General features: G+C 38.1%; 1 protein-coding gene across 8 annotated transcripts in view; it reads right to left on the bottom strand.

Annotated features, from left to right (window-relative positions):
• EYA1 (EYA transcriptional coactivator and phosphatase 1) overlaps positions 1–11,475 on the bottom strand; it is a 121,586-nt gene extending 110,111 nt beyond the window's left edge. For 3 of the 8 annotated variants that reach the window (XM_065397610.1, XM_065397612.1, XM_065397613.1), the window contains exons 1-2: positions 11,432–11,475; positions 9,803–9,930 (exon numbers count right to left, since the gene is read on the bottom strand). In XM_065397610.1, the coding sequence (XP_065253682.1) occupies positions 9,803–9,926 (124 nt within the window). In that variant the 5' untranslated portion in view covers positions 9,927–9,930; positions 11,432–11,475. Of the gene's footprint in view, positions 1–7,368; positions 7,438–9,802; positions 9,931–11,431 lie in introns of those variants that run through there. The other 5 variants (XM_065397608.1, XM_065397609.1, XM_065397611.1 and 2 more) reach the window with 3 other exon arrangements.
• Positions 11,476–14,754: the final 3,279 nt, after the last annotated feature.

Here is a 14,754-nt window from a genome sequence, read left to right as displayed (position 1 = left end):
TGAAGGGGGGGGCATTTTCTGCGGGTGCGCAGTCCTGCAGAATTCCCCCAGGAATAATTTCTGAGTGTTGGGTTGATCCACGGAACCCGTTGTTCAGCAAAAGTCACCATGTGCCAGCTTTATTGAGATTGAACCCCTAATGCTTGCCTGACAGGCAAAACTGCCTTTTGAGCTCAGCAGATCAACAGGGGGCCTGTCCTGCTTTATGCACAATGGTTACTAGAATGAAGTTGACCCTCACCTAGTACATCTCTCTACCAATGCAGGAATTTTACTTGGGATTTTTCTGGTCTAGTTTTCAAAACCCAAGCAATGGGACTTCCACAACTAACCAATTCCACCATCAAGAAGTTTCTGCTAACATTCCAACACTGCAACTTTGGCTTCTCTACTACTGGCCACCTTAATCTGACCTCAGATTGACCCATTTATCATTGTTACAGAGCTGAAATATTCTCTTTGCTGGTGGTTAGAAAATTAGAGTATCTGTTGGGGTGCTCCTAGGTTAATCTCTCCTTCGTTCAGACAGTAGAGCTGAGATGATTTTTGGGATGGAGATCACACTTAATTTTTTCCTCACTAAACCCACCACAAATAATCTGGCTGTGGAGACCTTCCTGAGCATGGACAATGGCTTGTGTGTTACCCTTGTTAGTCTGTGGCTAAACTGTTTGAGTTCTTTAATTTCTGTAAATAGTGCTTAGATGTTAATGCAATTGGCACATGATGTCACAAGAACATCAGCCAATGACAGAGAATCGGCCGGCTAAAAGTCAGAGAGGTTTCACCTTCAAGCAGAATCTGAAGTTTTAGGCAGAGTGTATCCAACCAGTGCCTCCCAATCAAACAAGAAGGTACAGACAGTTTCCTCTAGTTTCCAGGAGTCATTGGGATTGGAATCAGATACTCTCTTACTCTTTGAGGCGTACATCTTTTTTCTCCCCCTATGATAAGCAGAGCTTTTCAGAAAATTGCAACATCCAAACTGTGTCGTCTTGATAGCTCCAAACCATCCTAGGAGGCATGACTTGTTGAAGCCACTAAATCTCTCTCTACAGCACCCTCTTCTTCTGCTACAGCAGGAACTTCTAACTTAGAGCCCGATATATTAAGGATCAAGCTGATTACCAATGTCTGTTTCCTGGACCTTGAGCAGCCCCACACAGAAGGAAGTTGATGTCCATGCTGTTTCATGTGCTTAAGAGATCTCCATCTTTCACTATGGAATGGTGGGAGCTGCTCCATACTTATGGTTGAAGCCACTTGCCATTATAAATCTGATTTTAAACATCCCTACTCTCCACTAAAATCCCCTTAAAGACCTCTAATCTCCCTGAAATGTCACATGCTACAGACTAGAGGTTTACTTGGGAAGCTTAGAAAAAGAAGTTTTATTGAAGTTAGGGTATTTCAGAAATGTCACTTTCATCCACTTTAAATTTTCCATCACTTTTTTTTGTAACATTATCTTTCACTGAAATGGCTTGGCCTAGAAACTCCAAGTTTGTTTTGCTCTTGGCCTATGTTTAAATGAAGCACCTTTTTGTGTTTGAAGGAAGGTTTGGAGGAATTACAAAGATCCTGTTTTCACATATATACAGATAAATGTTTAAAATACAATATTAAATATATTTATATTTAAAAACATTTATAAACTGTCCTGTTCCTGATTCCACCTGATTAAACTTTGGTATGGGGCTACTGGGCTGAGCCACAAGAGAGAGAAGAGTGTGTGTATATGTGTGTACGTGCGCGGGGGAGCGGTTATAAGGCATGAGAGCCGAGAAATATAGCGGGACAGGAGGCCAGGCAGGCTAAGAAGAGGCACAGAGTTGGATTGGGGAGGTAGAAGAACAAGAGCATGGATGGGATAGTAGACTGGCAGGTGATGGAAGTAGGTAAAGAGGAGCGGCATGGAAGGAAGCAGACAGCTGGGGAGGGATGGCCAGATTAAGCCTGCCCAGGGCCCTAGGAACACTGTGATGGGGGGCCTCCTTGGAGTGGTTATGGCAGGGGCAGCTCTACCTTCCTCCAAGAGAAGCAGGGGCAGTCGTATGCATCTCCCTTATTCCTCCCAGATGTGGTAGCAGGAGGGGGACCAGTGCACACCCACAACCAGGGTGTAGTTGCATGGGTAGTTGGACTGGGCCCACTGTCATCTTCTTCTCCTGTCACACACAAAGTCCTCTGCTGGGGTGGAGCCCTAAGGGCAGAGGGGTCTTGGAGTTCACACCCCATTAAGATGCTTGGGTAGTTCCACCTCTCAGAGCTATTGTTTTAGGCTATATTACTCCTGAGGGCATTCTGCGCCAAAAAATTAAAAATTCTGCACACAATATTTTAAAATTCTGCAAATTTTATTTGTCAAATAAATGTGGAGACTCCAGCATTGCATTGGGGAGCACAGGCCACTGGCTGCACAGAGGTGGGAGATCACTGTGCAGCTCCCCCCACCCCAGACACGGACTCAGCGGTGAGGCTGCACGCAACCCTGACACAGCGCAAGGACTAGGACTGTCCTAGAAGCACCCCCCCGTCCATGGAAGGTGCACCAGGTGTGGGCAGGCAGACTCAGAAAGGCAGGATCCAAGTGTGGAGGGGCTTAGAGTGGGGGGATCCACATGTGGGTTGAGAGGGTTCTATAGGGCAATCTGGGTGCGGGTGGCTCAGTGGGGGATCCGGGTGCGGGAGGGATCTGGATGCACAGGGGCTTACTGGTGGGTTCTGGGTGCAACGGTAATGGGACTCTGCAGGGGGGTCCAGGTGAATTTGGTTGGGACTCAGCAGGGGGGATCTGGATATGGAGGCAATAGAGCTCATCAGGGGGGTCTAGGTGTGGAGGGTTCAGTGCGGGGGGGGTCTAGATGCTGGGGGAGTGGGACTCAGTGAGGTGGAGATCCAGGTGCAGCTGATTGGGGCTCAGTGGGGTGGGGATCCGGGTGGCTCGTCGGGGTAGTCCAGGGAGAGTGGGGCTTCTCGGGGGGAGGGGCTTCTGAGTGCAGGGGGGTCAGGATCAGCGGGAAGGTCTGGGTATGAGGGGGTCTGGATGCACAGGGGTTGGATGGAGCGAGGAATGATGGGAGCAGGAAGCTGGGGTGGGGGGAGTTTGCAGGGCTTCCTGCAGCTGGGGGAGGGTCTGACCCAGCTCCAGATGCCGTGCAGGGGAAGAGAAAGTCCCGTTCTTCTCAGCCCAGTCAGGACTAGCAGCTGAGCCTGGAGCAGGGTAGAGAGCTGGGTCTTACCCAGTCCCAGTCCCATCCCCTGCCCCACAGTGATTTACCTCTCTGCCAGCTGCCCTGGGCACCCGAAACATACTGCTGGGGAGGGTCGCATGACCACTTTTGTGGCTTCCCTTTGCTTCCCCATCAGAAAGTCGTTTTTCTGCAGGGAAGCAAAGAAATCTGCGGGGGACATAAATTCTGCGCATGTGCGGTGGCACAGAATTCTCACAGGAGCACTATATGCGCACAGGCAGATGTCTCTGAATCAGTTAGACTTGTTTAACCTTTACAAGCTTTTCTTCACAATCATGAGATCTAGAAACTTCAAAATAGCCAAGTGGTAGAAGCTGGAAATGAACAAAGAATGGAACCAGACACTCCCCTACTACCAAAGAATTCTTCATCACTGGCCATTTACCTCTCTGACTATCATCATCCACTAAACCTTAATTTTGCTCCCTATAATATACAAGATTATTTATAATGGTTAACATACCAAATTACTAAAATTTGAAAAATCCTACTTCCTATTAAAGGGATCCATTTCCTAAATATTATAAAATTAGACTACAACATTAGCCACTGCAAAAAAGCGGCTCTAGATGCTATATTATTAAAAATACAAACCCGCAAGCTCAACATATTGTATGCTAATAGAAACCGGCCCCACCATATGCTCAACATATTTCATAATACAAAACAAATCAATTATTCCATTTCTGTAGATTAAAATATTCCTCTACTCCACCAACACATCACACTGACAACTTACAGAGCTACACATTTAATAAATAATATATAATATCTACAGTATGTATCCAAACATATATTTCTATTACAGAAGAAAACAAAGAAGTAAAGTAAAGGTTGATTGGACAGTGTAAGTCAGGTGGAGTGGTAAGTGAATAAAGAAGAATTATGAGAGTGGGATTTATTTCTAGACTAAGTGTTTTTGTTTTTAAGTTAGAGAATATTTCTAAAGAAAATGTAATACTTTTGGGTAGTGAAACATGCTTTTAAATGTAATCCTTTTTAATAAAGACTTCTGTTTGTATGTGTGTTACAGAGTCTGGAGAACATGCAACATAGTTAACAAACTTGCCTTCCCTCAATATGGGCTGGTTAAAGGAAGAAAGTCAACTTCCATAGCACCCAGGAAGTAGCAATGGGATCTTGAAATATAAGGTACAGCTTTCCTCTGCAAATTGCCATCCAGAAGGGATAAGGTGGGTTTTTTTTTATTTTAAATATACAACCAGTCTAATATCTAACATTTTGCACCCTGTGGTATTTTAAGATCATGCCAAACAGTCCCAGTGCTTTCTTTTGAATCCGTGAAGGAGGATTCAGATTCAACAGTCTTAACACTACCTAATGGACGCCTGCCTGGCCAGGACAGTGGGGAGCTTTTATTGCCTTTGTGAAGGCATCTCATCCTGGTTCTCCATCAAGTCAGATACTTTACAGATTAAGGCTGAGATTTTCAGAGCCACCTAAGGGATTTTTGACATCCAATTGCTTTTGAAATTAAATGTGCCACTAGACATCTTTGAAAATCTCAACCTAATTTTTTGCTATCTGGTTTCCCACATCTATTTGGGACCAGAAATCTCTTTTCCCTCCTATCTGGCCCCTCAAAATGAGACAGAAGCACCTCTATGACCCTCAGTGTGAAGAGAATGCTGTAAATTAGAAAAAACAGATCCCCTGTTTATTTTTGGTGGGTTTAATACTGCATAAAGACACTAAGTGGGCAGAGGTTCCAGTTTCTGCCTAGGTTAATTCCCTGAGAGTCATTTCTAATTCTTAGTTTCGAAGTGATTATCCCTTGGTAGAATGAGCAATCTAATGTAGCAGCCACTTTTGGGAGCTCCTTCAGAAGGTGGCTTTAGTGCAGGACGGTTTGCTAAACTCAGCCTTTTCTCTGTACCCACCACCCCATGCATTCGGAAGCTGGACACTTGCTGAAACTGCCACTGGCTGGCTGGTAAAAAGTAAAGTTGAAGAATGGTAATCTCTTACCTGTTAATTTGAATTTTCCCAGTCCCTTTGTGTCAGTCCTACCATGGCAGCCCTTCTTTGAGAGGAAAAATAGCGCAGGGGCTAGAGCAGTAAGAGCAGTAGACCCAGACCCAGATTAAATTCCCTGATCTGCCACAGACTTCCTGTGTGACCTTGGTCAAGTCATTTAGTCACTCCATACCTCAGTTAAACGGTGATAATAGTACTTCCCTACCTCACAAGGGTGTGGTAAAGATAATTACATTAAGAGATTGTGAGGCGCTCAGATACTACAGTAATGGGGTAAAGTACAAATATTACAGATATCCTTTCCTGTTTTGGTATCTGAGATGACTTTTTCCTGAACATTTTCAAACAAACCTTTTAGTGTTACTATCAAATTTATTGCTTGGGAAGCCTCCAACTAAGCAGGATCAGCCAGACAGCCATCTCCCTTTAAAAAAGAAGTATATGACAAGAGCTCTCCTTTTCCCTGTTCCCTCTCCATCTGCTGGTAGGAGGATTTACACTCTAGGCTGGCATATTAGGATAGGAGAAACCAAATGAACCAGTAAGAAATTACTGTATTATTTCTGGCTTTTCCTAAAATGATGAACAAATTTTATTTCCTCCTCACCACACACCAACACAGGCCGTAATGACTCTCTCATGATCTGCCATGAATTTAAATGAATATTGCTTTGATTTATAGAAACTGCCGTAATTTGAGAGATCTTCTCATAGAGAAATTGGCATCTGAAGCAAGAATAAGTCAGATTTATCAAAACTTCTTTGAAATTATTTTGGATAGGTAAAAAAATTTACCCAACCTATTAGGAACAGGTAAATAGCTAATAAAATGGAATCTCTGCACTGACAACCATGGTTACAAGGTGTTCATAATTGCCTAAGATTGTGTGGCCCACCTTTGTACCAGGGCACATTTTGCATTGCAACAAATGTGGGTGCCATACCATGTGTCATTAAGCAATCTAAAGGGTGTATTATCAAAGCAGTATGCAAGGATTAAACTGCATGATTCAGTCACACAACTAAATCCCCATTCAGTGCTTTGAAAGCTTACTACTAAGTGTGAAGCTAAAAATATTAGCTAGTAACAGTCATCTATCTAGCAACCACATCCTCTTGTAGTACAACATCAATAAGAGGCATGTCTGAAAACGTGTCTGAGAGGAATTAAAGAACATTTGTTTGAAACAGGGCCATTTCACTTTGGGACAGATTCCCCCCCTCCCCCTAATTTACAGAACACATTTTGCACTATGGGGTATGGAATTCTGCCCAACTCACACCCATAGTGAAATGAAACTTAACATATCTTTATAACAAACTTATAACTTGCAAAAATGTATACACCTGAGGCCATGATTTTCATTTACATTAAGGTCCCTTTAAAGCAGCAGAGTGATGTAAAGGGGTCCTTTGTTTAAATGAGAATGAAGCCCATAGTCATCTTGAACAGTCATTTTCGCATATTACATTTAACACGTGAATGTTCAACAACACGTTTCCACTCCACATGCAACAAACAAGCAAACCACACATTTTTCATACTGTAGCATTTTAAGGGAAGTATTTGGCAGCCATATACAATGTACATCCCTAGAATCTGTAATTTCATTTTAAACCAGGTCCTACTTCAGAAGAGTGTGCAAGAAAAAATAATTTTAGTTTATGCTTAATTTAAAAAAATAAAATAAAAAAATAAAAATAAAAAAAAAGCCCGCTACATTCATCTTGTTTTTCTAAAGCTTGATAATCAGTTAAAAAAAAAAAGTTTTCCCCAGAGCAAGAAATATACACTGGCAGATTCAGGAGAAAATTCTGCTTTTGGATTCTTATGCTACTCCCACTAAATTCAGTTGGAATTATTCCTGTATTTGAGAACAGAATTTGACCCTAAGTGCATATCTGATTCTAGAATGAATTATCTGATATTTCTTTCACAGACTTAAATTAATTATTTGTCACTGAGGGTAACCACAATTATAGGAATTACTACTGCAGCGTCTATAAACTTAAACTTACACTGGAAACAGTGGGCATGAGATACTTTTCAAAAAAATTTTTTTTGACATCATCTTAAAATGCATGCTAACATTTTTGCTGTGTTCACCATGGCTACACAAACCTGCAGTGGTCTGTGTACTAGTACTTAGCAACCAGTCTGCAGTGTTGAGCAGAGTCATGTCACCTGAAGGAAAATTGCAAACAAAAGAAAACTGTTGGGCTTCATCTCAGGTTGTAAAATTTCTTTGAAAAACTACATTTTTCTTGGTAGAATTTAACCTAAATGAGTAAGACATGAACTTAAAAATTCTAAAGTCAGAAATGAACTATGTTAAAAACAAATTACAGTAGTTTACATTTCTCAATAAACCTCAACATTACACTCACTAAAATACAGACATTATTTGCAATTTATTTGTTGAATGGTATTTGGCTGAAGTTGGGGCACAAGTGGAAACTATACATATAACTCATTCCTTAAAAACAAAGCATTTAGGGCCCTAGGTGATCTTTGTTCTGTGTGTGTGCACACCTCCGATTAGGTCAATAAGGAGTTCTGTGGCCAGATCAAGGGAAGGGTCTTGTGGTTCAAAGAAACATGCTCGACTTCTGTGTTGCTGAAGTGCCTCCAGATTGAACAGAAGGGCCAAAAACTGGGAACATTTATAATAAAGCCCTTAGTGATCATCAGGGCTTTGAACTCACACTATTAATAGCTATGTGCTGGTTTAATGAAATTAAGATATGGGTGAAATTTTCAAAAGTGCCTAAGTCCCACTTTCAGAAGTCACTTAGGAACCTAAAAACAATGAGGAGTCCTTATGGCACCTTAGAGACTAACACATTTATTTGGGCATAAGCTTTCGTGGGCTAGAACCCACTTCATCAGATGCACGAAGTGAAAAATACAGGAGCAGGTATAAATACATGAAATGATGGGGGTTGCTTTCATGTATTTATACCTGCTCCTGTATTTTTCACTTCATGCATCTGATGAAGTGGGTTCTAGCCCACGAAAGCTTATGCCCAAATAAATGTGTTAGTCTCTAAGGTGCCACAAGGACTCCTCGTTGTTTTTGCTGATATAGACTAACACGGCTACCACTCTGAAACCTGTCACCATGCAAGGCTTAGGAACCTAAGACCCACTAAAAGTCAATGGAATTTAGGCTCTCAGGTGCCCAAGTAACTTTTGAAAATGGGACATTTACCCTGTTCCAAAATTATATCTGTTAACATATAAATGACAGAAGAGTCTTTTGTGGGCATAGAATATTTAATTTTTTCTACTTTAATTAAAATAACAGGAAAACCACAATCATATGTAAGTATTTATTTAAAAACAAAAACAAACAAAAAGAACCCGAGAGGTTAATACTATAGGTTATTAGAATTAAAAATTGCTTAAAGTTTAATCTTACAAACCTTATTTTGTAGCAATAGCATAAAGTAAATTATACACAACTCCAGCACAATTTACTGTCAGCTTTTGATAAGCCATCCCAAACAACAGTCGACTCCAATTAGAGTGGATAACAGAGATATTTAGGGAGCTCAGGGGGGACAACATCTATCTGATTGACAGATGTCTTTCCTGGAAGAACGCAGTGCATATCTAAAACAGTTTGGCTCATTATTTATATGTTGGCTTTTAACACACAGTACGTCTTTACAACAAGTAATACTCAAATGTACGCTATAAAAATCTGTTTTATAACAAAATGTGAGTCTAAGTTTCAGATCTGAGAATACATTAGAAACTCATGATCTTTTATTTTCTTTTGCTGCAGGGTTGTAGTAAAGACTGCTTTCCACAATTACCTGAACAGCTCTACATTTTTACAGAAGGCATTATTTGTAGGGGAGATGTGTTGAGATACTCTTAGTATTATACTGAGAACAAATATAGCCAGTGGATAAGTCAATTGCTTTTTGTTTCAGCTATTTCTCCTCTTATCAAAATATGAAAAATATGTATCTTATTTTACCTTCACTGAATTATTATAACTATTTGAATTTTGGACAATCCATCATAAGAACGGAAGCTGAATACAGCCAATCAATTTATCTTTAGGAAATATCAACACATAATTTTTAAGGACAGCTTTGTATTAGCCTACATGGCAAAGCTTTCATAAACTTAGTAACTTGCACAAAATGAAAATCCAAAATTAAAATAGAGAAATGGCAATGACTGCTTAGAATTTACCGTTTATAGCAGCTAACTGTAGATATTTCCTGTTCTTCTCATCACTAAAATGCAAATTATTTTGTTGATGGATTTCAACTATTTTAATTTAAGCAACATAATACCACTCAAATGCATTGAAAATATGTGGAGGGAATATAAACATGGTATGAGAGCTATTGTTGAAAGCCGATAATATTAATTACTGACAAACATTGAACATAGCCTTTATACATCATATTACACAAAGATGGAACACCTAAAATAGTACAATTTTCTCTATATATAACTTACTGACTTAAAGATTGATGAAACAATCTCTTGAGAAAGAACAACATAGTCAGAGAAAATGGTAGCTCACCTTCTGTGCCATTGGGTGTCATGGAATTACTATTTATATGAGCGTTATCAAGTTTTGGACCATTGGGGGATTCACTACTACCACTTAGTCGGCTATGCGGGCTGGCTAGATCCTGCATTTCCATAGACCTAAAATCAAGAAGCAGACAATTTTACTGATACGTTCAACTTTAATTATGGAGGATTTGTCCATACAACATCTAATCCATTATTTCTACTTGATTATAAAATACTTTGTAAATAATCAATAGTTTTCCCTATCATGATCATTTTTTCTCATCATCAAAGTGTTAACTCTTGCGTTGTCACTCCATATATTCAACTCATAATAAACAGTCATATCTAATATTGTAACCCTTAATAGAATAAAATATAAATATAGAAAACTATAACTAGGAGATTCTTATAATCTTACACTTTTTAAATTATGTTTAACGGGCAGTTTCATCAATGTATAAAACAATACATTCCCTTAGCAATAAGATAACACTGTGCCTTCTCAAAATTTACCACCCAATTGGAATTTAATGGGCCTCCAAACCAAATAAAACACTTGAAGCAATTGTTGAAACCTATAGTCTAGTGACAGGGAATGAGATATTCTTGATGTATGTGTTTACTCTGGCAAACTACTTAATTGTTCCTGTTTCCGTTGAAACAAATGCAGCATTAAAACACTATTATGTCTGCTCCCTTGTTTGCTTTGTGGATTACATAAAGTGTGCCCAATTGAAAAGGGATAAGGCAACCTACAGTGAATCCATACAGGCGTTAGTATGCCTTAACACTCTGCAGTATCTCAGCTGTCAGTTAGTCAAAATAAAACAAAAACAATTCAGATTCAATGCAAAAAAACCCAAACATTTATGCAGTACACAAACAGCTAAATTCCCCAGAAATATCTTCGATTCAACAATTAACAGTTTCATAAAAAGGAAAACAGGCCTCTGGCCATGATCACAGTTACAAATCTCTCAGCTTGCATTTGTTAAGTTTGTAAACAAGTATATATTGCTTTAGTTTCCATTGTTCCAAAAACTTATGATAATGCCAATGACTTACTTTTTCTAAATAGCCTCTCCTGAGAGAAAATGTGTATAGTTTACTTTTCTACGAATGCATTTGAACCTGGACTGTTTCCACTTTAAAAATTATAGTGAAGGCACTTTTTAATATTTATTTAAAAAACACAAAACTTCTTTTTCTTTCCATAGTAGAAGTGTAAATATTCTTAAACACAAATGTTGTTTTAACCATCTGATTTTCACATTTATAATGAGATTTTATTGTGGAAGTCTTTAATACATTGTTTCATTTTAACTCTCACTAGTAAAGCCAAACCACACATTTTGAAAGCCCAACTACAGTTCTACGGTGTTTTTGTTTTGTTTTTCAGAAGCAAGAGACTATCTAACATATAAATGAAAAATATTTTAGTGCAGAACTGAATTTATTCATAGTTTACAGACTTTATTGTATTTATTCCCATCAGAAATCTCCAAGCATTGACGTAATATTCTTCAGTTTAAAGTGGAAAATAATAATTAACATTTACTTTTACCTGAAGTAAAAAAACATTCTTCTAAGCAGTACTTTCTATAGAGAGGCCAAATATCAATCATAGCCTTACCTGCAACTTGAGAAAACAGCAACATCTGAACTGGTTTGGGATTTTTGCACCTGCAAACCCAGGAAACAAATAGAAGCCTCTATTATTCTGCTTTAATGTCAATTCTTAATCTAAACAAGAATATTACTGCGGATGACAATACTGTCCTTTAACCAAAAGAAAAGGAGCATACTGCAACAGTGAAAAGCATATTGTCTTTAAATTGAAGTCTCAACTGTTGTTTCCTCCTGCAGGTCTATCCCCCTCCTCCCCATGTCAGGGGGAAGGCAGCCAAATGACGGGATAGTGATTCATCACCGGCCTATGACAGCTGCAAACTGGATTACCCCTCCCCCAATCAACATGCAAAGCAGCCTTGCTAAGGTAGCTAGAAAGAGGTGTCTGGAAAAAGGTAGGTGTTAACACAGGGAACATGTTGTACAGAAGTAGCTCAAGCTCAGCATCCTCAGAAGATCTTTCATCTTTTGTTATCACTGGTTGAAATATATCTCCCTCCCACTCTTTAACTCAACAGTTTCTTAACCTTATCATGTTGGTTTTCTTCCTCATCTGTCTGTCATTTAACATTCACTAGATCAGATATTTTCTTAAAATGGGAAGTACATCTGCCATGTAGAGCTGAAAATCGTTTATGACCAACCACTTTGTGCAACTATCTGAAAACCATGTCCATCTCTAAACAGTGCAGATTAGAGTTTTAAAAGATGTCACCATATTGCAAAACAAAACAGATTAAAATGCAGAAAACACACTTCTGCACGACAGAGATCTATTAGTAAGGTTTCTAATTAACTGTAAGAATTTCAGATACCAAACTTTAAAAGACTATAGTTCTCTTGTTAAAAATGTAACTGGTGTGACCCTTCCATTATTTGCTTTTGGTCATACTGAGATTCAGAAGGGAACTTGGATTTTACAGTGGAAACCAATTAGCAGTCTTCCCGGTTTAATAAAAACAATCATTTCAAAACCCCAGCTGACTAGTATATTTTCATCTGATGTGATTGGAAAAACTTTATGAATGTGGATTCTGCTGGACATCACTTAATGAATTGCCTTTGATAGTAAACTTTTCTCTAAAGCCAGTAACAATTGCCAACAGGTGATAACGCGCAGGTGAAGATAGGCTGTTGGCTTGAATGCACAAACAAACTTTTCCAGCAAGGGTATACAATGTCTAAATGTCTACATTCAGAATCTTTCATGTGCATTTCCATTCAACCTGAACTGACATCTCTTAGATGATCACAGAACAAAGACAAGAGAGATGAGGCATTTTAAGTGCCATAAAAACCATCCAAGCAAATCTCACTTATGTGTGTGTAGTTTTTGTTATTTTTAATCACAGACAGAATTACTACTTTAGCAAGAGTAAACCACTGCTAGAGGCAGCCAGGCAATGTATAACGTTACAAGTGATGTCAAGAAGCATGCAATAATGCATACAGAAAAACTTCAATCTTTTTATAACTGTGTATTTAAAGTATTGCATAGTATGCTTTTCAATTCTCTTTACCAAGCCAAATCAAACTGAAATATCAGATGTGTGTTTGCAGCAGCTACACCATACTTTTTTTTTTTAAGTAAGAAAAAGAAAAATAGTAAAATGTAAGATGGAAACTTTTTTACTCTTAACCCCAGAAACTGCAGCAGAATGCCTTAAGGATATGTTTCTCTACTGGTACTTCTATACACCTGGAATAAATTATAGGTGAGAACTAACTTTGTTTTAAGAGCTATCTCTGCTTAGTAATGTGGAAGGTCATTTAAAATACGTCTCAGATGAACACAAGAAAAAATATTTTCTTTTTAAAAGATATATATATACACACACACACTCTAAATGGCATAGTCTCAGAAGTATATATTTAATATTATTATTACTTTACCAATTTCTGAAATGCATTTAATCCTAACAATTTTAATTCCAAAATAAAAATTAACAAACATGTAATTACTCCCAAAATAATAGTTTTTATTTATTTTTATTTTAAAAACTTAGATCAATTTAGTGTGGGGAAAAAACAACTTGGCTGTATGTTTTTCAACTAGCTGTAGCCTAGAAAATTAAATATATACCTTATATGTCCTTTCACACTGTCACAAATCAGAAAGTTCATATCCAGGATCTTCATTTTCATTAGGCATACTTCAGATATATTCCTTTGTGTCTCAAGGATTATTTAAACCATGTGTTGTTCGTTACCATATTTAAAAATGACTCTTTAATCAAAACTTTAAAACAACTAATCCTCACTTAGGCTGGTCAGCTGAATCCACATAGTGGTCCAGGAAAAATAAATCTACTCTCAAGAATGCGAATGCAGACAACAATTAGACACAGATGTGAGTGAAATTAGTTACAGTTTACAAAATGCTACACTTCACATGCTTTCAGTTTTTTATGTGTGGTACAAAATTACAATGTTGTAAAGAAACAAACTTATGACGACTAGGGAGAAAAACACATTTCTGGGTGGCGTTGGCTCACTCTTATATGATTGCCCACCTTTGCCATGAGGCTTCTATATAAACGAAATTCTAAAATAATTTTAGTAACTCAATATTTAAATACATTTCTCCTTTAAGCAAAGGGAAAAAATTGTTTTGGCCTTAAGAGTCCATTCAAGGGGGCACATAAAAAATACACAATGAAAGTTTTTTTGCTGTTGCTCACTTATACTCTGCATCCTGATTAGACTAAAATTGCCTAAAATGATAAATGATATATAGATTCTTCAAAATGCATCACAAGTTATTACTATTTATAATTTAAATTATTTTAAGTAACATTCACCTCTTCATCTTTAACATGGACAACAGATTCTGGGACTGTATTATATATGACAAGGAAAAGAAAGGACAATGACATCAGAGCTACTTAAAATTCACCTATTTAGGAATCTTAAACCAGTAACATCAAATTCTGATTACTTAATGAGGTATTTTAAGTTTGCCTTTTTTACTAATTAAATTTATAATTCTTCACAGATGTAGGTTTTGTTGATGTTCAATTTGTCTCTCTCATTTTGTTAAACCTCACATAGTACTCCACCAATCCACTGAATAGCCACATTAAATCTGTTAATACCATGCTCTTCAACCCCAGAAATTATTTCCAGAAGGCAAACTTGCTTTGAGAGATCATCAAACAAGACTTAAGGTACACATTTTATCACATTTTCCCTACCACAGAGCTCAGGATGCGGAGGAAAATTCATGACTTTTGCACTGTTTATTATACTTTGCTAAATTACAAATCAAAAGCATCTGACAGAAGATCATGTATGAAGCCAAAAAGTTAATAATGTTCTGTGAAAAGT

Source organism: Emys orbicularis, chromosome 2 (assembly GCF_028017835.1).
Source record: "Emys orbicularis isolate rEmyOrb1 chromosome 2, rEmyOrb1.hap1, whole genome shotgun sequence".
Taxonomy (NCBI): domain Eukaryota; kingdom Metazoa; phylum Chordata; order Testudines; family Emydidae; genus Emys; species Emys orbicularis.
Note: the sequence above shows the minus strand (reverse complement) of the source record. Positions and strands in the feature narration are given on the sequence as shown.